This window comes from Colletotrichum abscissum, assembly GCF_030869225.1.
Source record: "Colletotrichum abscissum strain IMI 504890 chromosome Unknown Scaffold_11.1, whole genome shotgun sequence".
NCBI lineage: Eukaryota > Fungi > Ascomycota > Sordariomycetes > Glomerellales > Glomerellaceae > Colletotrichum > Colletotrichum abscissum.
The window spans coordinates 673934-695971 of NW_026849999.1; the positions used below are offsets into that span (position 1 = coordinate 673934).

At 50.5% G+C, this 22038-nt stretch overlaps 7 protein-coding genes across 7 annotated transcripts; 1 reads left to right on the forward strand and 6 right to left on the reverse strand.

Moving 5' to 3' along the window:
• Window positions 1–1410: 1410 nt before the first annotated feature.
• On the reverse strand, window positions 1411–4641 carry CABS01_05547 (vacuolar membrane protein; the record flags this gene model as incomplete). Its single annotated transcript, XM_060538915.1, has 6 exons — window positions 1411–2751; window positions 2801–3136; window positions 3189–4076; window positions 4135–4254; window positions 4310–4561; window positions 4630–4641. The coding sequence occupies 6 exons, from the start codon at window positions 4639–4641 to the stop codon at window positions 1411–1413; spliced, it is 2949 nt and encodes a 982-aa protein (XP_060405177.1).
• Window positions 4642–5361: 720 nt separating this feature from the next.
• CABS01_05548 (cytochrome P450 52A11) lies at window positions 5362–7330 on the reverse strand (the record flags this gene model as incomplete). Its single annotated transcript, XM_060538916.1, has 5 exons — window positions 5362–5436; window positions 5506–6521; window positions 6580–6766; window positions 6868–7085; window positions 7141–7330. 5 exons carry the CDS (start codon window positions 7328–7330, stop codon window positions 5362–5364), a joined length of 1686 nt encoding a protein of 561 aa, XP_060405178.1.
• A 1180-nt stretch (window positions 7331–8510) lies between these two features.
• CABS01_05549 (short-chain dehydrogenase/reductase) lies at window positions 8511–9689 on the reverse strand (the record flags this gene model as incomplete). The annotated part of the gene is made up of 5 exons (XM_060538917.1): window positions 8511–8716; window positions 8813–8865; window positions 8921–9336; window positions 9451–9551; window positions 9611–9689. 5 exons carry the CDS (start codon window positions 9687–9689, stop codon window positions 8511–8513), a joined length of 855 nt encoding a protein of 284 aa, XP_060405179.1.
• Window positions 9690–10398: 709 nt separating this feature from the next.
• CABS01_05550 (uncharacterized protein) lies at window positions 10399–11793 on the reverse strand (the record flags this gene model as incomplete). Its single annotated transcript, XM_060538918.1, has 4 exons — window positions 10399–10589; window positions 10647–10736; window positions 10791–11088; window positions 11149–11793. The coding sequence occupies 4 exons, from the start codon at window positions 11791–11793 to the stop codon at window positions 10399–10401; spliced, it is 1224 nt and encodes a 407-aa protein (XP_060405180.1).
• A 1738-nt stretch (window positions 11794–13531) lies between these two features.
• Window positions 13532–14296, forward strand: CABS01_05551 (short-chain dehydrogenase/reductase SDR; the record flags this gene model as incomplete). Its single annotated transcript, XM_060538919.1, has 1 exon — window positions 13532–14296. The coding sequence occupies one exon, from the start codon at window positions 13532–13534 to the stop codon at window positions 14294–14296; it is 765 nt and encodes a 254-aa protein (XP_060405181.1).
• Window positions 14297–14701: 405 nt separating this feature from the next.
• Window positions 14702–16083, reverse strand: CABS01_05552 (uncharacterized protein; the record flags this gene model as incomplete). The annotated part of the gene is made up of 6 exons (XM_060538920.1): window positions 14702–15078; window positions 15150–15217; window positions 15278–15648; window positions 15711–15778; window positions 15838–15874; window positions 15937–16083. The coding sequence occupies 6 exons, from the start codon at window positions 16081–16083 to the stop codon at window positions 14702–14704; spliced, it is 1068 nt and encodes a 355-aa protein (XP_060405182.1).
• A 2933-nt stretch (window positions 16084–19016) lies between these two features.
• Window positions 19017–20964, reverse strand: CABS01_05553 (PEP5; the record flags this gene model as incomplete). Its single annotated transcript, XM_060538921.1, has 4 exons — window positions 19017–19105; window positions 19162–19422; window positions 19492–20665; window positions 20740–20964. The coding sequence occupies 4 exons, from the start codon at window positions 20962–20964 to the stop codon at window positions 19017–19019; spliced, it is 1749 nt and encodes a 582-aa protein (XP_060405183.1).
• Window positions 20965–22038: the final 1074 nt, after the last annotated feature.

Genomic DNA, 22038 nt, shown 5'->3' on the forward strand with positions numbered 1-22038 from the left:
TTTTCCGCCCGCGTGTTCAACTCCTTGAACACAATCCATTTTCTTGCTTAAAGCATATCCCAAGAACAGCATGCAATCAGATTGCACATCTCCTGCTGGCGCATTTCTGCTGCCAGTTTCGATTCGAGCGCGCTTCCTTTCCATATAGAGAAGAATTGCAATGGTGGCAGTCTTTTGCTTTGACGCTTTTCTCTCTTTCACGTGCCACTGTGGTTGGCGGATGCATTATCAGAGCAGACTCGGACGACGACATGCGGCTACGAATGGAGGAGAAATGACGGAGGGGACTACGAAGGGAGGCAGGTTGGGGGAAATCTGCCATCAGGGGAGGCTTTTGGGTTATGGGACAGAGGAGGATGCATCGACGATTAGACTCTTCCTCTATGCTTTTCATTTGTCTTCAGGGGAAGTTGAGGGCAACGGGGCAAGTCCGACTTGGATAGGGGTCTATAGTCATGCCTGTTCATCATTTCCACATCCCATGAAGTTTGAACACTTTTTTCTTTATCTAGCATCGGCAGCGAGGTTTCGGGAGGAGGTTGTGTTTGTAATAGCGGAGGCGGGAGGTTGATCATCTGGGACCGGGTCTATCGCCCAGACGGAACAGCGCTTCTTATTTCTCCGCGCCTTTTTTTGTGGAGGAAATCTTGCATGTACACAACCCAAATCCGACCACAGATAGCAAAAGAGAAGTGATGGGAAGATTCGTCTATGAATGAATAGAAGCGATGAACACATTTTCTCCATTTCCTCACGTTGTAAAAAGATGAGTGCTCTGATTTGGAGACTGTCCCTGTGCTCTCTTTTTATGTGTTCGTTTGCGCCTAGGTATCCTGACGAGCTGCGTCGAAATGTCATCGGTAGTTGAGGCAGTCCATGTGGGAATACTTTATTGTGACGGCATTCACCGTTACCCGAGAATCAGAACAAGTTGTAGTAAAGACCAGCATGACAAAAATCTTGTCATGGGGTGGCCAAAACCCAGACCATCAAAATGCTCTCTACCTGGCAGACTACCTCACAGTGGCTTCCGAATTGCCACTCATACTACTGCAATCCACGTCACTAAACAAACAACCCGCGTCAAAATCCTTCAAACTAATGGGGACTCTGGTATTTGTGACTAGCGAGTCTACCCCATAGGGAAAGGGCACGACCTTATGAAGATGACAGTAATTACGCGATACAAACAGAGTAGTTCGATCTTCTTTTCCTCAATGTGCTCATCGCTCCCTCTCCGCCAACACCCCACCACCACCACAGCCTGGCCTAACTCCCCAAGACAACCAACTTGAGATGAACCGCGAGTAGTCAGTCCCCTCAAGTCCACGATTAGAAACACGCCTTCCCTTCAAACCCCGAGCAAACCTCCTTCCACAGCAGCCCAATCCTTGGGAAGGGAAGGCCCACCTACGCAGTGTCAGCATTAGGCGCCCCCATGACGCCGCGACCAAACCACTCCGCCACCGTCGCGAACCGATCCTCGCTGCGCTCCAACTCGGCCTTGAACAGCTCATGCTTCCCCGCCGTCTCAATCTGCGTCTTGCGCAGCGCGCGGATCGTCGCGTTGTCGTTGGCGCACTGCGGACACTCGCCCTCGGTGCGGAGGCACCGCTGGTGGAAGCTGTGCTTGCAGAGGAAGTGCACAGCGGGCAGGTCGAGGGGTGCCGTGCAGACGGCGCAGCGCGTCGACTGGAACACGGCCGGCTTGGAGCCGAGGTCGGCGAGCTCGGCCCGCTTCTGTTCTGTCTCGCTGCGGAAGGCCGAGATGCGGCGCCGGTTGGCGGCGATCTCCTTGCGCTCGCGCTCAATCGTCTCGTGGAGGTAAGGCTTGATCATGCCCATTGTCGCGACGCCGCCTGAGGAGCCGGACTGGCCGACCAGCGTCTGGATGACCTGCAACGGTGCCATGAGGCCGTCCTTGTCAATTTTGTTGAGGACGGCAGAAAGCTCTTCTGATCCGGCTTCCCGGAGAATTCGGGGGTCGGAAGTCAGGTATGCCAGGGCTGCAGGGTATAGTTGCGGTTCTTCGGGGCCATACTTTCGAAGGGCTTTGATGGCTCCGCGGGTATCTTTGGCCGAGGTGTACGATCGGAAAATGTCAAAGAGTAAACCGGATTGCTCCTTGACCAAGGTTGTGCCGTCCTTGAAGTCAGAAAGGTGCGAAAGCAACAGGACATTGGAACTCTCCATCGGAATGTCTTCTCCTTCGATGAGCTTCTTCGCCTTGTTCTCCCACTCTTCTCGATGCTGCTCCCCTTTCTTCTCATTTGACTTGTGTAGGTACATCTCAAAGAGTGTGGTGTACAAATCTGTCCTGTCGCTTTCCTTAAGACCTGTGTCTTCTAGGCATGCCTCCAGGAAAACAATGAACTCGTCTGGATGGTCGATGAAGGATGAGAAAGCAGTCCTTGGAGGCGGTGGGGTGTATTTCGGCGCAGGAATGTCGTCGGGGTTCAAGATGATCTGAGCATCGCCGTTGATGGCTGTTCCATTGCCCGGTGTGGATGGGCTTTGGAGAGAAGATGTGTTCATGTATGGCAGAGGTAAAAAGTTGGAAAGGTTCTGGACGGCACTTGCTGCACCGGCCACCATGCCGCCGGCTACAACAGCCTCTCCGTTGTCCTCAATCGGTACAAAGTGTAGCCTCGGACGGTACTTGCCAGTGTAGTAGTCCACGAAGACTGTGGTCGCATCCTTTGGACAGTTCTCGATGAGAACTCTGGCATACTTCTTGAGGCAAGGGAATGCCTAATGAAATATCAGAATTGTTCAAATACTGGAGAAGTATGGAACTCACCACTTCCGGGTCTTGATGCCATATAAAATCGAGAGCCTCGTTGTACAATTTGGAGTCTTCTATCAGGATGTCCACGACCAATTCGATTTCGCCGTGCTTCTTGGCAAGATACGCAGCTTGTTCGTAGTAGCCTCCTTGCCTACACATAGTGATTGCAGTCTCGAGGTCAAACTTTAAATCACCGGGTGATTTGATAAATGCCTCCAACTTGTCGATATCTTTGAGCTTCGCATAGCAGTTCAAAAGTAATGTTGTGTGGTCAGACGTTGCCTTGCGATGCTCATGTAGCTGCTCAAGATACTGTATCAGGTTGTGTATCCTTTGTGTATCGAGAAACTATGATTATTAGTCTTCCTGCGCTCTATTTCTTCTGGATGTGGAAGCTTACCTTTCTGATGACCTGTGATGGTTCAGTAGTATCGATCGCCTTGATATATTGGACCATGGCACCGTCGTAATCAGCTTTTTGATACAGATGGTCGCCAAAGCGTCGGAAGATGCCGCTCTGCTGTGTCGCATCCAGCCGTGACTTTTGTGCCAGTTCAATAGCCAAGGGGTACATGTTGCGCTGGTACAGCATTTCGAGGCGCTGTTGCAGTGACTTTTCATGGTATCGGTTTACCTTGCCATCTTGTGTGAGAACGAACAGATCACCCCAGATTTGGAAGATGGCTTTGAATGGCGAGATCAGAGATTGTGTGTGGCCGAGCACTCTAAGGTCTGGCTCGAGAAGAATGAACGTTGATGCGTTGAAGAGCGCATCCGCTGCTCCACCTCCACCTCCAAAGCGTCGACGCATAGTGTCGTTGCCTTTGTCGGTGGTGGAAGCCGATGGTGGGCATACCAGTGCAACGTAATCCTGGTAGATCGAAACTAGTCTTTTCGGCGATTCGTACGCACGCGGCGCTCCTCTGCCTTCCAAGGTGTAGGTGTAGATGGCATCCTCTCGGGCGACTACCACGTCCCCTGTCTTCTTGTCAACCGTCATACAGTCAACGTGACATCCCATGTCTTCCACAGTCTTGGGGGGGGAGCTGTGGCCCCTTCTCGAAATCCCAAGCTTCAGAATTCGGGCTGTTGTTGAGATGAACAGGGTCGTGACATCTTGGGAATCCGTCATGAGCTCCACGCCTGTGATAGGTTCTTCTGAGTCGTGCACCGTCCTTTGTTTCGCCCCCAGGTCGTTGATCAAGTCGCCTCGGATCAGGGTCACCGTGCCGTTCGCGAAGCCGACTGCTACTTGGGTAAGATTGTCGAGAACATCGATAGCCGAGATCTGGATGAGAAAGTGATTAGTTGATGCTTTGGAAATATGCACTCGACTCCTCCCTTACCGGAAATTGCTTCCTGCCATTGTTGATCTGCAAAGTGCTTAAACAAGTCGGCATATTGGTCTTCTTCACCAGCTTATCCAGAGCCCAGATCTTTAACACCGGCTCGCTGCTGAGGTCTTCCTGCTCAGATGTCAGTTTCCATTCTCGTCATCTCATGATTTTTGCGTCCACCTACAGCGACAGTAACAAGCAGGCTTGTCCCCTCGATCTGGCGCATGTGTGTGATCGTCCCGAGCTCGTGAGCCTGGAAGCTCTTCACCACCTTCCAACTCGAACCGACAATTCGAACGTATCCATCGTAGCTACCGAGGAATAGACTGTCGGAACCGGAGCAAACACTAGCGATCTCGTTGCTCTCGAAGAAGACTCGGGTCTCCTCATCGGCGAGCCGGACCTGGCTGACGTCGAAGAAGTCGAATGCCTTCCACTTCAGTGCAGGTGGTTAGCGGACGTCGGGTCGCAGAGAGCACATTGAGGGGAGATTTGCAAACGAACCTGAAAGGCCATGGCTACATCTCCTAGCGACAGCAAGTTGAGGGAAAGGCAAGGTCGACAAGCGTGAGCGCAACGGCGGTTGTTGATTGACGTCGGTGCCTCGCGCTCCAATGACGCTGCTGTGGGGAGCTTTGGTAGCTGTCGCTGTCGCTGCCGCTGGTCTCCGAACTGACCCACCCGCCTGTAGCAACCCAACCCAACAGGACCAAAGCTTCCCAACTACGTATGCCATGCGCCACAGAAAATAAGCCGTTCTTGCATGCACCAGCCACACTTCTAACACTACTATTAATCAGGTCTTGCTCATGTCAATGAAGCATGTTAGATATCTTGAGTGAGATTTCGCATCATACACCTAAGCTTAGTGTTTCAAGTTAATTTTAACTCTGAAGTGCTCAAATGAACCAATTTCATGTCACGTCATGAGTGAGATCCAGCGCCATTTTGTAATCCAATTTCAATGTCAAATAGTAGACCATTCAACGCTCTGTAAATCATGATGAGGTGCCTGGCGCTTAGAAGCTCAAATCATAAGTTGAGGAAACGCGACATAGTTTACAAACATTTCTCTAACCAAGCAAACTTGAACTACTGGATGTGTGTAGTTTTTGGCATTGGCAAAACATCAGATTGATACCAAGCTGACCCCTCGATAGTCTGTATTTGACCGACAGTGTCTGCTTACACGGAAAACAAGCTATTTCTAGACCTTATCGACGGTCCCATAATATCTCAGGCTCTAGTTGGGACCTGGTGCTTCACTCGGACCCTCATATTGTCAACCGGCCGGGCAGTAATTTGTCTCGTCTGCGATATGTTAGTGAGGCGTGCTCTTGGGTGATTCTCATAATGGGCTTATCATAATGGAGGACTTACGTTGTAAAGCTGTGTATTGGACCTGTATTGCCCCTTTTCGTTGATGATGGGACGATCCTTCTCGTCCAGCGTAGCCTCCCCTAGACCGACCTTTTCAAAGACATACTTACCCACAACACTAGCCAAAATCACCCTGGCCTCGATGTTGGCAAGCTCCTGTCCGATGCAGTTTCTAGGACCCCTTTCAAAAGGTCTCCATGCGGCGGCGGGAATCTCGTTCTCGCCAGCTTTGCCAATGCCCATCTTCTCGTCGTCATTCGTTGCCATTGACGTGTCCGTATTCCCGAGCCATCGCTCGGGTACGAAATCGTCTTTAGTGCTTCCATAGACGTCAGGGTCTCGCTGGATGAGAGTGGCACAGTTGTACAGAACCATCCCATCAACGCAGAGGCTGCTGTTGTCTGGTAACTGCAAGTGAAAGTTCGCGCCCGGGGGGCAAAGGCGCGCGGTCCCAGCTGGTGGGTACAGGCGCAGAATCTCCTTAATGACTGCCGAGGTATAGGTCATCTTCTGGGTGATCTCCTCACCCCTGGCGAGTAGAGCTTCCCGGACGACTTCGGGGCTCAAGTCCTGGCCGAAGAGGCTCTCTAGCTCAGTCCGAAGGCTCTTCATTGCCCGAGGCGTCCTTGATAACTCGTAAAAGGCCCATTGGAGGAGGATGCTGGTGGTGTCGTGCCCTGCGAACATGAAGGTTTTGAGTTGATCCTTCGTCCCGTCGATGATATCCTGTGTCAAGACCTGTGTGTCTTTCAAGCTGAGAGCCAGAATACTCCGGCTCGATGACCCCTTGTCCTGCTTCACATCGTTGAATTTGCGACGAATGACATCCTCGAGGAAGACGTTGCAAGACTTGGCAAGTCGCCTTCGTTTCCTGCCCAGCTGCGGGTTCTCCCACCACTTCAGTATACCACTGCCCTCCCTGTATGAGGTCAAAAACTCCTTGTAACCCTTAATGAACTCTATTTGTTGGTCCTCGGGAAGCTGTGCGTTAAGATCAACATCCATCGTCACGGCACCTATGTGTCAATTTTTAGTGAAATGCTGCTCTGACTACAGAAACTTGATGAGACTTACCAATGATATCGAAAGTAAGATTAGTGCACAAAGGCTCCAGCTCAAACTCTTCACCCGTCCTGACGAGTTCGTCGAGTTTGGCGAGGAAGGTCTGAGTCTTTTCCAAAATTACTGGCATCAGACTCATGAGGTGCTGGGGAGCGAAGCCAGGGTTGAAATGCTTTCTCATGTCTTTCCATCCGGAGCCCTGCGAGAAGAGTCCACATTAAATCATATTCTGACGGATGTTTTCGCGTCCATATTCTGTAAAAAGAGAACAAACGTGAAACATGCGAAGGAACCTCTTACTTGAGACATTACGATTGACTTCTCGCCCAGCAGCGGTGTGAGATACATCATGGTGTCGGACTTTGGTGCGCTGTAGGGCCACATCTTTGATTGTCTTGATACCTGCTCCGCGATCTCATGGCTTCGGATGACCAGTAGGGGCCGGCTGACTGGACGAAGGTCTAGAAGCATGATGGGAGGGTTACCGATCTCCTCGAGCATATCTCCCATGGTGGGATCTGCGAAACTGAGATTAGCCCACAGCACCACATACCTCCCGTCGCTAATACGGACCGAGTTGAGAGTCCTTCTCATTGCGCTTCACGTGGTGTTCGTTTATGGCCTTGAGGTGACCCCATACTATTGAAGGCTTCAGCTGAGGAAAGTTGGCGTATTGCTTCAGCCGGCGATAGCTGAGGGCAGAGTACAGGTACAAGAGAAGCGCCGGTAGCGCCAAAAGCGCCACTGACAAAGGACTTAACATGATGAGATACCACTCTCGACTCCCAAGCAAAGCTCTGCCAGAAATTCAAAGCAAGTTCGGATGCAGGCCCTCAAAGGTAGCTGAAAGCTGGCAACTGGGTGTGGTTATGGATATAAAGAGTGGTGGTTCCCATACCAGCCTGCATCGGATGTGTAGATTCCGTTTCAGCAGGAGCATGGATGACCAGTCCACCCTTTCAGTCTGGAACCCAGTGGCCGCCAGCGCGACCAGCGCTATGATGCCTCGACTTACCAGTAGCCTGTAGGAGCGCGCCGATTCGTTTGCTCGCTTGCCTCCAGGACGTACTTGGCTAGGTTAAGACACAAACATTGGGAAGAGGTGGTCCACATCCGATTTTCAGCTCGCCCATGATGCCAACTTCTTTGTTGTTCTTTCATTGGCTTGCGATTGTGAGTTCGAGGTTGTCCGCCCCAAATGGGTGAAGAATGTAGCCAATCTCATGTCTCAGTGGTTCGCGTGGATTGGCACATTGCGGGAGGGTTGTCCAGCCGAAGCCAAGAACTCCAGTCAGAACCTAGAATAGCGGGAAGATGCCGGATGGATAATTGCTCCTTCCCGGTACTTGGAGGCGTTGATCGCGAAACTTCTCGGTTCTGGTTGGCTACATCCCTTGTATCCATGTGTTTGCGGCACGTTAGGGTGACATCACCCCGGTTCACATGTGCAGGAGTAGCGGGGGCAGCCTGCTATGATCTCCGCATTTCTCACACTCAAATAGTGCCGTTTCCCCTGGGTTTCGCTTGTAGGAGCTCTTCCGAATGTCACGAATACGAGCCATCGGAAACATGAGACTTGGGCTGCTCAACATCTGAGACTTCATCTTTTCACGATGAGCGATCACTGTCGCCCATTATACCTTGAAGTGTAGAGAAGAATCAGCGTAATTAGCGTCTCTTCATGCGTAGACCTTGACCTATCTCACAGGCCAAGCTATTCTTTGTGCGCTAGACATCTGTTCTTTTGAAGTTTTGATAAAGTTCGTTTTTCTCTCGACCACAGCCGAGGCACAGTTACCTCTCGATGGACCACAAGCTTCGATTTTATTCACAAAACAGAACTTTCAATCTCAGGTGTATCACCAAAAGGACGAAGGACTGAGACTATATCAAAGTTCTTATTTAACGCCTCTCAAGTATTCACACTTGCAACTCCAAGTCGCTCAGTAGCTAGACGGCACGATTCCAAGCCTTCCGCCGTCTGTTACGAGCACATTGCCGTTGGTGTAAGCGCCTGCCCTGCTGACCAAGAACAACACAGCACCAGCCATATCTTCTACGTCTCCCGCCCTCTCTTCAGGAATGGTAGTCTTGGGCCAACCCTCCTTGTGGGCCTCGACCGTTGCCGTTGTCATCTCACTCGGGTAGACTGTAGATTGAGATTAGTAGATGATTGAAGAGCCCACCCCATGGACCCCGAGCCAAAACGAGTGCCCTACGTGGCGTCGGAAGGAAGTAGACTTACATCCAGGCGCAATTACGTTGGCGCGGATGTTGAATGGGACCAGCGTGGTGCTCCTTGATAGATGTTAGTCTCGAGGCCGGCTCTTGTAACTCTTTCAGGACTGCTTACAGTTGCTTGAACATGTGCACCACAGCTGCCTTTGACGCTCCATAAGCGAAGCCCATCGGGTTGCGGTTGTACGCGCCAATGCTGCTAGTCGCGATGACTTGGCTCCTTTGCTTGAAATTGCTGCGCTTGTTACCCTCATCGAGAAGTTCCAGGAATGCTGCGACCGTGAAAAACACGCCGGTAGCGTTCACAGCAAAGGTCTCGGTGAAGTCCTTCTGCTCCCAGCCAAAGACAAAGTCGCGGTACTGAGCAATGGTCGGGTTAGGGGGCAAGCCCTTAAGAGCCGGTCCGCCGATGCCTGAGTTGGCGATGACGACGTTGACGTATCCGTGAGCCTCCTTGATCTCTGCGACCGCTCGCTCGAGGTCGCTCTTTGAGGTGATATCACCTTGGATGGTGCGAATGTTGCCGTTTTTCTATTCACATTTAGGGCGCCAACATCAGTCGTCATACCTCTCGAACATAAGGGCCATGCATGACCGGTATGGATGATAGACTCTGCTGGGCCCAACGCTCTCGCAGAAACTTACAGCTGTCTTTGCCGCCTGTTCCAAAGCTTCTTTCCGTCGGCCGATGATGTATACAATTGCCCCGTTCGCCTCGAGGCCTTGTGCAATCATGAGACCGATGCCTAGGTTGAATCGTAAGCAAATACTGGAGGGTTGCTACTGCGGTTGATGAATGACGTACCAGTTCCCCCACCCGTGACTACGGCGATGAGGCCCTTGACGCCGAAGAGGTCGGCAGCGTTAAGGTTTGGAGAAGACATCTTGGAACACAAAGATCGAAAACCGTTACCCGTTAAATTGATGTGAGTTAGCGACTGGGCATAGAGTTATTGGGTTGAGCATAGTGTTGTAAATGTCCGAATAGTGTAGCTCGGTGGTTTAAGTAATTAATGGTGTCCGGCGGGGTTCGGTGGAATGGCCCGCACGGCCTATGGCGACATACTGCACCAAGTCCGTTATCCATCACAATGATTAGTTGCGAGTGGCTGCTGACTGCATGCAGTCTGGTCCCCGATGTTCGGATGTTGCGCGGTCCTGATTAGTGGACAGCTACTCGCTGGGCTTACATTAGGCTTTTGTATGTCGGGAAAACGGTAAGCTATGCTATTAGTCCTTCTACGTGCGTTTCCCGGCACACCTTATTAATTTCAAGGCATCGGACCATTCACGTAGGTTTTACAAGATATTAAGGTAAATGTACAGGCGTGGCGCCGATAAGATGAGTGGCAGTATATGCTGACAAGTCGCACAAATATCTTCAGACCACCTCTACAATGTTGATATGTATGATTCTACTTGACTTCATTACACACGGATGTCCGTAAATGATACCTCCTCCACTTACAATTTACCTTAAATCACCAAGCCTAAAGTGAATCAACATGTCCCAGCAACATTCAATTGGTTGGACACAAACAGCCTTGCCACCAACGAGATCTATTTCTTTTCAAGAATTAAGAGTGCATGGATCTACATGCACTCATCAGGGTTTTTCAACCAAGCGTCTAATCGTGCTCCATCTCTTGGCACGAACTTGGCCTGAAAGCCTTTCGGTTTGGCAACAAACGAGAGGCCATCAAGTCCTTTGATCGGATCGATCTCCACAGAACCCTTACCGTCTGCAGGCAAGATCTTGAATCGGGCGATCAAGTGCGAAAAGGCTGTGTACAAGGCACTGTGTGCAAGATGAGACGCTACACACATTCTGCCCCCCATACCGAAGGCGAATTGATGCGCGTATTGATCCGGTGCATCTGGAAGCCAACGCTCAGGGGCAAATACTTCGGGCTCCTTGAATAGGTCAGGGTCTAGCTTGGCGGTCAGTCTAATATGACACTTCATCTGAGTTGTGGCAAAGTCACCTCTGTTGCATGACCAGCTGTTCAAGAAAACCAGAGTGTTGGCCGGAATCGTGGCGGACTCCCAGGTGGCATCAGCGTATGTCGCCTTCGGTAGCGCGAGCTTCAAGACGACAAAGTATCTCGAGATCTCTTTTGTCAGTGCATCTATGTAGTCAATCTTTGTAGAAGCGTATGTGTTGGATGATTGCTGTAGAACACCAGCATCTTGGATGGCGGCATATGCTTTGTCTTGAATATCAGGGCGGTGTGCAAGTAGAAGAATAGCCCAAGCCAAGGTAGGCTGGTTCGAGTCGGCGCCCTGGAATATATCAGGGCAAGTCCATCATGAGCTTCCGGTTTAATTGTAGGATGAACTTACTGCCATCATACTGAGGCTCACACTGATCAACTCCTCTCGCGTAAGGGTTGCCGACTCAGGGTCTTTCAGAACAGCGCCTTGAATGCAGGGCTTGTCTTTACCCCGAGCAATCTCGTCTTTTAGTCGGCTGAGGAGTACGTCGTTGTATTCCAATCTTCGACGGCCAATGTCCCCAGCGTGATTCTTCGGTGTGGACTGTAAACCTAACACACTAGCAATCGGCTCCCAGTATCGCAGCAAGGGTATGTAGTTAGTGTAGTTCTTTCTTGTGTCGCGAAGTTTTGAGATCTCGGATTCGACATAAATTATCTCGGAAAATAGAGGATCTTCCTCCAGGGACTTGACATGGGAGGCTCTTGTCCCATAGTTGAGCGTCAGGCTAAGATTGAGGGCAAAGCGCCTGACAGCCGGACGGAAGTCGAGATCCACCGAACCACCACAGCATTCTTCGTATAGGTCTTTGAGAAACTCTCGTGCCTCCAAATTCAAGATAGGCGCGTAGCTTTCTACCCGCGGACGATTCAATGCCCCAGCTGCGAGCTTGCGGCGACGTTTACAGGAGTCGTCCCATGGGCTGGTGCCGATACTTGTAACGGCTTTGCTGACCTTTCCATGGAATACATAGAAGGTTGGTCGAGAATTCATCGCATGGCGTTGTCCGAGAAATAGCTGTTTGGCAGACTCTACAGTGTTGACGACAACAGCCGTGGTATTTCCTAGCTGTATCTGGAACACGGGCCCATACTTCTTTGCCCAGACTCGGTATGTTTCTGCTGGTACTTGGTCTTGATTCTGCGTTGTATCAGTTACTTTCTCCAAGAACGATCACTCATGGTATATAAATGTTCAGTTACCTGGAAAAGGTTGCCAACCACAGGCCACCCAAGAGGACCAGGAACATGTTTGATTTTACCTCGATGCCTCTTTATTTCATTTTGTAGTAGATAGCCGACCAGAATAAGAACAGATAGAATTAAAGCTTGTCCTAAAAACCTCGTGAAATTTACTTGGGAGAAAGGGTTTGTTGCGGTCATCGTGCTTGAATGTTACTATACCTAACGTATGGAATCATGCAAAATATGAGCTCTGCTTCAGATTTGAGGTGGACGATGTAAGTTATCTCAAGGGAAGCACCTGAGGACCTTCTTCTCTAGTCTACCTTACAACAAACAAAAATTAATCATCAACCCCGCCATGTCGCAATATTCAAATCCTAGAGGTCTTTCGCACCCATGCAGCGAGACTTGGTCAAGAGGATTACGATTGGCTCCGTGTGCTGCAACATGCGCCAAGAGGGGTTCAGAGTACCCGAACTCCGTGAACATTGCTTGAGCGTAGCCTCGATTGCAAATATATATGGATTTTCTAAAGAAAACAGCCAATGATGGGAGGAAGAACGTAATCACGTCAAATCTCCCATTCTCGATTACACCGGTAAAGATGACGCCATTGCCCGGCTGAATGACGGACTTTGAGGTCTTCGACAGACATCCCAATAACGCCGCGGGGACTGGCCTACGTTCAATGGCTGCTTAAAGATGTAAATGGCCGCCTTAATTCGAGCAACTCAACCAAACCTGGTCTCAAAGCTACATGCCTCTTTCAAGACTCTATTTCTATCAGAGTATTTACGTGATCCCAAAGGCGCTCAGCCTCACATCGCCAATGTTGGAATCCTTCTAAGTAAGTCTTTCGGTCAAGGCGATGCAAATTTGAGTTCGCAAGATACTTCAACTACCTTATATTTGAATTCCCCTAGGCGTGGCTCTGTTGTTGGCTCGCACCATTCATATTTACTTTAGCTTTTTGAATCTTGAAGATGGATTAGCTTGGTAGGACCGGCCGGAGAAACGACTCAAGTCGACAAACATATTTGCACCACGTTGCAATGATAAGAGCGTGTATGTCCATGTCCAAAGTATCAGGGTGGCATCCGCCAGGCCAGATCGCCTGCTATTGACAAATAGAGAAATGCACACAGAACTTATTCAGTTGACTATTAGCTAAGGTAATGATAGACATCAAGCATGATTTAGTCAGCCAGAGCTGCCTCCGTCAGCATGGTCAGCAGGTTGCAGCCACTAAATCGGACATAGGCGTCTTGAGCAAATCGTGACGTCTTATCCCCGAATTTATATCACTTTATTCCACTATAAGTCGGCGCGGGGCACGGCCTGGGCACGGATCGGACGATCAATGACGTCCGTTCCCATGGGAAGTCCAGCCAGCACCACTACAATCAATTCAGTGAGCTGTGTATGAGTAAGTATATAAATGGGAGGTATGCTGATGGTCTAACTCAAGACCATGTAATCAGAATCAGATATTAGAAACATCAAACTGTACTTCAAGACACCACCATAAAGTTGAGACTGACTACACAATGGCGCCCAAAGGACTCGCAATCATCATCGGTGCAGGGCCTACTTCCGGCGCAGGGATCGCTCGAATTCTAGCCAGCCCCCAACATGGCAACTTGGCAGTTGCGCTACTTGCCAGAAACCCCGAAAACCTCCAGAATCTTGCGACCGATCTACGCAAGTCTTCCAATGGCATACTCCACCCCTTTCCTACAGACACTGAGCCCGAAAACCTCCGGCGGACTTTCCAACAAATCGCAGATCATGCAGACTTCAAAGATCTCAAGCTCAAGCTCGCCATATACCACGTCAAGAACTCGAGCAGGAAGCCATTCCTCGAAGAAACGCCAGAAGCTTTCAATGACAGCATGAGCACCTTCACAACCGGAGGCGTTGTATTTGCGCAAGAAGCGTTGAAGCTTATGTACGCACAGAATGGAGGGCAGACGCTTCTTTCCGATACTGAGGGTGCGAAGAAGGGCACCATCATCTTCACGGGCACTTTGGGAGCCATGCGTACAAATCAGCAGTACGCTGCCTATGGTGCATCTCGAGCAGCCGCGAGGATGGTAGCCCAGGCTATTGCAAAGGAACACAGCAAGTTTGGTGTACACGTGGTTCATGCTATTGCCAATGGCGGAATTATCGATGAAGAGAACGAGAACACCAAGACCGGCAAGCGGATGCGCGCGGAAGATGTTGGAGAGTTGTATCTTTGGTTGTCACAGCAGCCGAGCTCCCTCTGGACGCATGAGTTGGATATGAGGCCGGCACAAGAGACTTTCTAGGATAGGAAGTCAAAAGTATTAGGATAGTCTCTTGTTCAAGAGTAAAAGTTGTAGTCCTTCCAGACTCTGGTTGACAATGCAAGCGTATCACTTTGAAATTACTCTACTTATAGTTCCATTTCGGACAATCTCTAGTATTAAGCCACTCTGATAAGATCAGGTTGCGTTCCAAGTATTCACAATTCCCAGACGCTGTCATGATCTTCCAGTAGGTATGCTGGAATGTTCACTATTAGCCCGTTAGATAATTAATCTACAGTAGCTCGCTAGGGACCGGATCTACTCTCGAACTCCCAGCACATGTAGCATTATGAACACGTTGTTCCGTCGCCTCTCAGTATATGGTCCTACAACATTGCTTTTCTCTGACGCTAAGATGATACGTTTTTCACACATTCACTCCCTTCAAACCATATCACGACCTTGAGCCGGCGGTCTCTCCTCTGTTGAATAACACTCAGCCACCATGGTGCCGTTTCCACCTCCCTGTCGTACCAAGTCGGCTTGGCTACCGTTGCGACTTACAATCTCTATTTTTGTCTCAATGGCGATGTTTGTATTCGTCTTGGTAGCCTTCCGACTCCGCATTGATTGCATGTGATGCGAGTCCTCAGCATTCATCCCACTGTAAGCGTTGCCTGATCGATATCCACTGCGCTGAGTACTCGCCAACAGTTTCGGGAATGCTTTCACGATGAGTGGCTTGAGTGCAGGTACAGAGGCGCAGGCTATGGCGACGTTGATCTCTATGCCGGACCATGTCGCAATGTGGACTCCATCTCCTATTCGCGTGGTGTTAGCCTGATGATATACTAGTTGCTTTATGCCGGATCCTCTTCAAGTTGAGTCTTACGTGATGTGTCGGTAGATACGGAAATCTCGTAAAGAGAGTAAAGCCGAATCATAGAAGTCACACAAACACTGTTGTAGAATTTGTCAGTTATAGACCAGATCAAGAAAGTCTGCCAAACAGAGACTCACAATCCTCCCACGGCGAAGACCATGATGAGCGCAATCTTCTGCTTCTTGGATATTTGCAGGGATTTGATCAGTGGTATGGGAATGCAACAAATGATAATGTCCGAGAGAATGTTCAAAGCTGCGTTGGAAAACCAGAAAGCCAAGCGGTTCATGCACTTCCCCGTGCCGTCGCCCCAGAAGGCCTGTACGGGAACACACATGAAGATTGATCCAAAGACAGTCCAGGCACCGTATACCGCGAGCACAGCCAGCATGGTCTTGCAAATCTTCTGTGTTGTCGGGATCTTGAACACGCGCAAGTATGAGAAGACGATCGATAGCTTGCAAAGCAACAGAGCTAGATTGTAGGTCGGAATCGTCGCCCAGAGACACTGCCGGTGTGAAATATTAGTACCAATCCTCCGATTACATTCATCTGTAATTCCTGACTTACCTGGAAGAATCGGACCAGGTCATCTTCTGCGATGGTAGACATCGGCATACCTAATCCAAACTTGATTTCTGTGATGTTGTGAGCAACGTTTCTTCGATGTTAGCATGTGCCTAATCAAAATACTCACGATGCATGACAACGACGCAAAAGCCGATTGAGGCCGCCTAGTTAAAGATCTCAGCTTTCCCATCCCGTTTCCACCTGAGAGTTGGTAAACTGAGCTTACCAATGCGGCAGGCATCAACCAGTCATCGATTCCAACATTTTGCACCACCACAATGCGCGTGTATAATCGCAGCCCAACGAGGACAAAAGAAAGAGTTGTGAATATTATGCTTGTGACGAAGACGGAGACATTGGGTCCCGCAACCATTTTGAGAACTTACGCGCACGGCGCCAAGAGGAGTAATGAACTAATACCAGAAAGATTGTAGAAAGCTAGAAACATGAAGAAAAGGAAACTTTGAATGTGAAGCATGAAGAATCTGCGGATTTTCGGAGGCACGCGCGGCGAAGAGCATTCAGGAAGGATATCATATTGAATAGGTACCGTCAATTTCACGCGAATACTTGCGCAATTACAGCGCGGTCATATTACCATTACTTGAATCTGTTCCAGGCTGAGATGTCTGCATGAACGGGGGCATTCCAACACTCGAGGGGGTCTCATTCCTGAAGAAAGTCGTTCGGGATGTGGGCCCGGATCGTCCCCCGGCTGAAGCTAGGATGAGCCTGCCCCATGCAACATCAAGGGCAAGTCGCGCCGGGGTCCTCAAGGGATAGCATTCCTTCTTACGGCTATACAACGATGGTACAGCCACGGAGTACTCCTAAATCCCCGCCGCGTATCCTACCTTGGCATCCAGGAACTTGGCCAACCGTTTCCCAGTAAACAGGTTCGGCACCAGCAAAGACTTTGATGGTGCGACAGCTTGTGAAAGAAGGAGGGAAATCCAGTTTCTATATCCGGAAATCTGGGACTTCTGGAAGGCATTGGGGACATGAGGCATCAGAACTTGACCATTCAGGGGCTATAATGCCACTGTATAAGCTCTACCAGCCTCCGCCGGACGTAAATCTTGATAACGCCGACTTAACGATCTCACATTGGGAGTTGGGTGCCAGTAGTCTCCATTCGACTTTGACGGCTTCGTTCCTCCATATGAGCAATTTTCGGTCCAGACTTGCCCCCCGACTCTTGCCGATCATGCCACGCGGACCCTTTCGATCTTGATGTGGTAGTTCCGCTACCATCATGAACTGCGCCGTTTACACGCGAGTATTATTGAGAGTTATTCTGACCTTTAACCCGGGCTCGCATCTTCGGGCCTATCGTCGCCCGAGGGCGCCGAAAGTGGCCATACTTTTCTGGAGGCACCCTGCAACGGTAACTTGAGTCCACATCCGAGCCTTCAGAATCAGTACATACATGTATCCCGCGATCTAACGGTAAGTTTCACGAGAGGAGTCATCTAATGTGAATTAAAGGATCTTTATTTCCAAAGGCTGGATTTCAAATATTGGGAGATATCGTCATTCCAACCCAAGGAGTTTGTACTCTTTCTATGTAGGTTGAACATTTACCTCTCAACTGCATCTGTTAGACGTTACTACGACACGCCACGGTGCTCCCTGATATGGCAGTAGAAGTGCCCACCTTCGACCTCCCTCAGGGCATCCCGCCCATAGTAGAAGCTACTGGATATATTGCGTCGGAGCTGATCCCGTTTCTGCAATTAGTAAAGAACCTCTCGAAGCCACACTGACACTTGATGGAACCATCCGTGCTCTGTGAATGTCACGTTTACTTGCCATATTCTGAGTGGATCCCTCGGTATTAGTCCGATGAGTTTTCGTTGCATCGGTGTTTAGATCAATCTTTCAAACCCTAGAAGTCAACACAGATAATTCTGGTGAGCCCAAAGAAATTTCTGTTCTGGGGCTGGTTGGCTTCTTGCTCCCTTCAGACCGTATTGTATACACCTGTTGTATTAAGTTGTGTCTTGCTTGTTCATTACGGATTGCGTAAGCGAGTATCACTCATTTGACTGTGAGCGAACGTAAGAGATGCAGGGGATAAATTTCGCAACTCGGTTGGTGTCTTCGCGAAGTTCATAAGATCCCAACCAGGGTCACCCAAATTACCCACTGGCTGGGATACAACCCCAGTCTGAACCTGCAGCGACCCGTCCAGCTACTTCTTTGGCCCTAAAGGGGATTCGTTTCCCGAATCACGAATGCTACACCTTCTACGCGCAAATTTTCGGACCCCCATAGTGTGATTCTGCTTCATGTCAATAATCCAACAGATGTCTAACGTGCGATCTTCACTGATACATCAAGACTTGAAGTCGAAGCAGTCTTGCTGATCAGCCAAGTCTGGGCAGAAAAAACAAGAGTTTAAAATCTGGGCTTCCCCAGAAGATGAAAATCGACTAGCGAGGATCCCCTGCCCTCGGCATCACTTGGTCCGGGCTTGTCCATCCACTGATCACTCGTCCCTGAGAACGCCCGCCGTATGATCGAACCCAGATGTGATTTCCAATCAGTCGGCATGTTCAAGATCTCGAAGTCTGTGTGGCATTGTCTGCTCGGACGACCCTTATACCGATGGAAACGCAACGGCCTGGCCCCTTGAGTCTTGGGTACGAATAGGTATTCGTAGTCGTAAAGGGCTGTGTCAATGATTCATGCCACCCTTGCACCAAGAACTGGGCATGGTTGAAGGAGCCACAATGCTACCTACGGCTATGAGGGGCCACTTCCCGATGTAAAGTCCGTTTACGACCAACAAGGCCCCGGTCCCTGTGTCTTCAAACTGCCACCAACAGAAAAAACAAGTATGATCCACATCTCTAACATTGAATATGCTACCTCGTACGATATTTGCAGGAGTTGAGCTGTTGGAACTGGGAAATACAACTCTTCAACAATACGCTGCAAAATTTGATGCAGGATATCGACAAGGTTTCGGTGGAAAGGCGTAACCGATATTGCACGAGAGATGGTGTAGTAGCTCAACGGAGCACTTTCCAACAAGAGGAGCACGCCATAAGACTCATGCACCATTTTGATAGTTACTTTCTCGAGTCTGATTCAACATGGCGTGCGGACGAATGTCCGGAGTTCGCTCCGCACGCCTTGAGGCAGCATGTTGAACAGCAAATGTGAACTAATTTGTTGATAGAGCAAGTTTCTTATTACAATTTTTACAATCTTCTCTAGTTCATAATTGCCGATTAAGTTTGAGTTTCATTCTAGGCGAATTAGGAGCAAGACATCAGCACGAATATCAGGACACTAGGTTTACTTCGAGTACAAATCATCTTCCTTCTCAGCCGGAGCGTCGATGTGCATGTTGAACTCATTTTCAAGCTCAACGAGGAAGAAAGCACCTGCAGCGATTGATTAACTAGAGAGAAACAAGGTGGGTAAGTAGAATAGAACTCACCGATGGCAGCGACAACTGTAATAGAGCCGGCAGCGATCCAAACGTAACGGAAGCCAAGGCTGTAAGTTTGCAGAAGCGCACCAGCACCTGCCTGGATGATGTCCAGTGTGACTCCCTCAACTTGACTCAATGCAGCGTTATCATGAGCGACCAAGAGACCAATAAATTGTCCAAGAGACGTTTGAGGAAGTCCAAGGGGCAGAACAGCCGCAGCAATATTGCTAGGCATTCTCGAGAGCTGGTCGGTGATGATGGCGTTGTCTATTGAAAGCTCTTATTAGCAAGCTTTTTCTCCTCGCGTCTCCTCCAGTGCAGAGGTCTGGAACTCACAAATTGCGAGACCGATGGATCCGCCCAAAGATCTCACGCCAATCATCAGACCACTGGTGATGGCAATGAGTTCCGGAGGAGTAGACAGCTGTGCAATCGTGACGAGTGTGCATAAGCAGATACCCAGCCCGATACCCAAGAACACGGGGTAGCCCCAGACAGGGTCGGAGGTGCTCGGTGTAGTCGTAGCCATGCACACGAAGAAGATAATCATGGACACAAACGCCACGACGGTAGGCCAGCGGACGTTACGTGTCTTCGAGCACCATAACCCAGCCAAGACAGCCGAGACGCCATAGACAATCATGGTAACACCATACCGGAGCCCGGTGCGCAATGAGTCCGTCTCATAGAGCACGCCGACCTGGAAAGCAAAGTAATTATTGGCCGCGAAGAAGACAAGACCCTCCACGAAGACGCAGACCAGCGCGATGGGGAAGTTGCGTCCATTCCTGAAGAGCCCGTGGTGGAACATGCCGTCCTTCTTGGAGCGCGTCTCGTACATGGCCAGAGCGATGCAGAGCGCGCAGCCGACGACGAACGGCGCGACAGTGTGCGCGTCGGTCCAGGGATAGGGGTTCTGAGACCATGACAGGCCCATGCAGAAGAGCACCAGGCCCGAGGACAAGAGAGCGTACCCAACCCAATCGAGCTTCGCAAGCTTCTCAGAGACGCTGAAGCGTGTCTCATTTGCCGTCTTTGGTGGGTTGTACAATGTCAGGACGAGGGCCGTGGCGACAAAGTAGATGGCCGTCGCCATGTACCAGTAATTCCTCACACCCGCGGCGTTGCCGTTGCGCGTGAGCGCGCCGCCGGCTAGGAGCGCCACCAGGCCTCCCATTGCGGCCGACAGATTATCGGCCGCTTGTGCCCACGGGCGGTAGCGTCGGGGTAGGACCTCTGAGGCGACGGCGTGGAGGAGGGGTTGGGCGCCGTAGGAGCAGCCCGTGATTGTGAAGCCGGCGATGGCCATGCCCATCGTGGAGGCGCGGGCTACGACGATGGAGCCGACGACGCCGCAGGCCGTGAGGCCGATGAGGAACCAGCGGCGGCCCCAGTAGTCTGCGGCTTGGGAGACGATGGGGGAGAGGACGACTGTCATGATGGCGATTGTGGAGGTTAGCCAGACGCTCTTGTCGCTCTCCCCCAGTACGGCGGCGATGTTTTGGGTTTGCTTGTAGAGAGAATGCAAGTTAGACATGGCCGATTCTAATAGGTAGTTTGGCAGAATCATGGTGAACTACTCACAGCTCCGGCGCCGACAACGTTGATGAGTTGAGCAAAGTAGATGAAGCAGACGGCAAAGACTGTGAGAAACGTCTTTGCGTGCAAGTGAGGAACCGGCTCATCGGAGCCTTCGATGCTCTCTTTGGGTTCATCACGACTGCTCGGGGGAGCTGCCGGGGCTTTTGCTTCGCTCATTGATCCAGTTTCCTGGACATTGTCTGTGATGACATCCTTCGTGGTTGACATCGTGGCGGTCTATGATGCCGTCGGCTACTTACACATTCGGAAATGAATGAATGGCTGGAAACAGAGGAGGTGATGAAGAACGTAAACATCAAAATAGAAAGTCTACCCAAAAAACACAGGATGTTATTCCCCTTGTGTCTCCTTCGTAATCAAAGACATCCTTCTCCCACGTCCCGCCCATCCTCGATGCCCGCCCTTGACCAGCCAAAGTCTTCACAGAACAAGGGCTTCTCGACCCCGTACGATTGCTGGCAAACTCCTCATCGTCTTCTCTCATCTCGTCCGCTGTTGCATTCTGCTCTACATCGGAGGTTAGAACTCATGCGGCAGCTCAGAGCAGGGGATCCAATGACCCCGTCGCCCATCCCAGCTATAAGTCGCAAGGGTTACAATTCTCACGGAAGCTACCAAAACGATACACGGTTCTATAATCCATGAACCCTGGCCGCCCTCTTCAGCGGAGCGCATGACCCCTGTTCCCGGATCACTCCCTGTCGAGTAAGACCCCTGGGAGACGACCTCCTCGTCTGCAAGAACTTCCAACCAACCGTCCCAAAAGTACCACTCCACACTAGTGTATCTACACAGTCAATGGCTCCAAAGACACTGCTCTACGGAGGATGTGCGCATATGTCCATTGAGAATCTCACCCACCCACCATTGCCCAAAGTCCATACTATGTACCATGATAGGAGCGTACGTGTCGACGTTCCATTGCTAATGTAACACTTGCCCCGCCAGTTGCGGCACAGACTCGGACCAGCTGCTTGTTCACTGGGGCCTGTTCGACCGGTCCCCCTCGCCCTGGCTCATCGTCCGACCTACTCCCAATTTCCAATCAAGAACCTCAAGGGTTCCCTTCATCTGGCACGATCGAGACGTCTCTGGCCCATGGATCTAGTGTTTTTGACCGAGCTCCGTGGGGAGGTAATGGGTAGGTTGGACCGCTGCCCCCGTCGAAAGATGCATCGTCATCTGTAAATGGAAACGTGATCCGAACAGAGTCCATACCACTCTCCATCACCACAGGGACTTCGGACTCTGGACAGTTAGAACCGAGCATCCGTAGGGTCA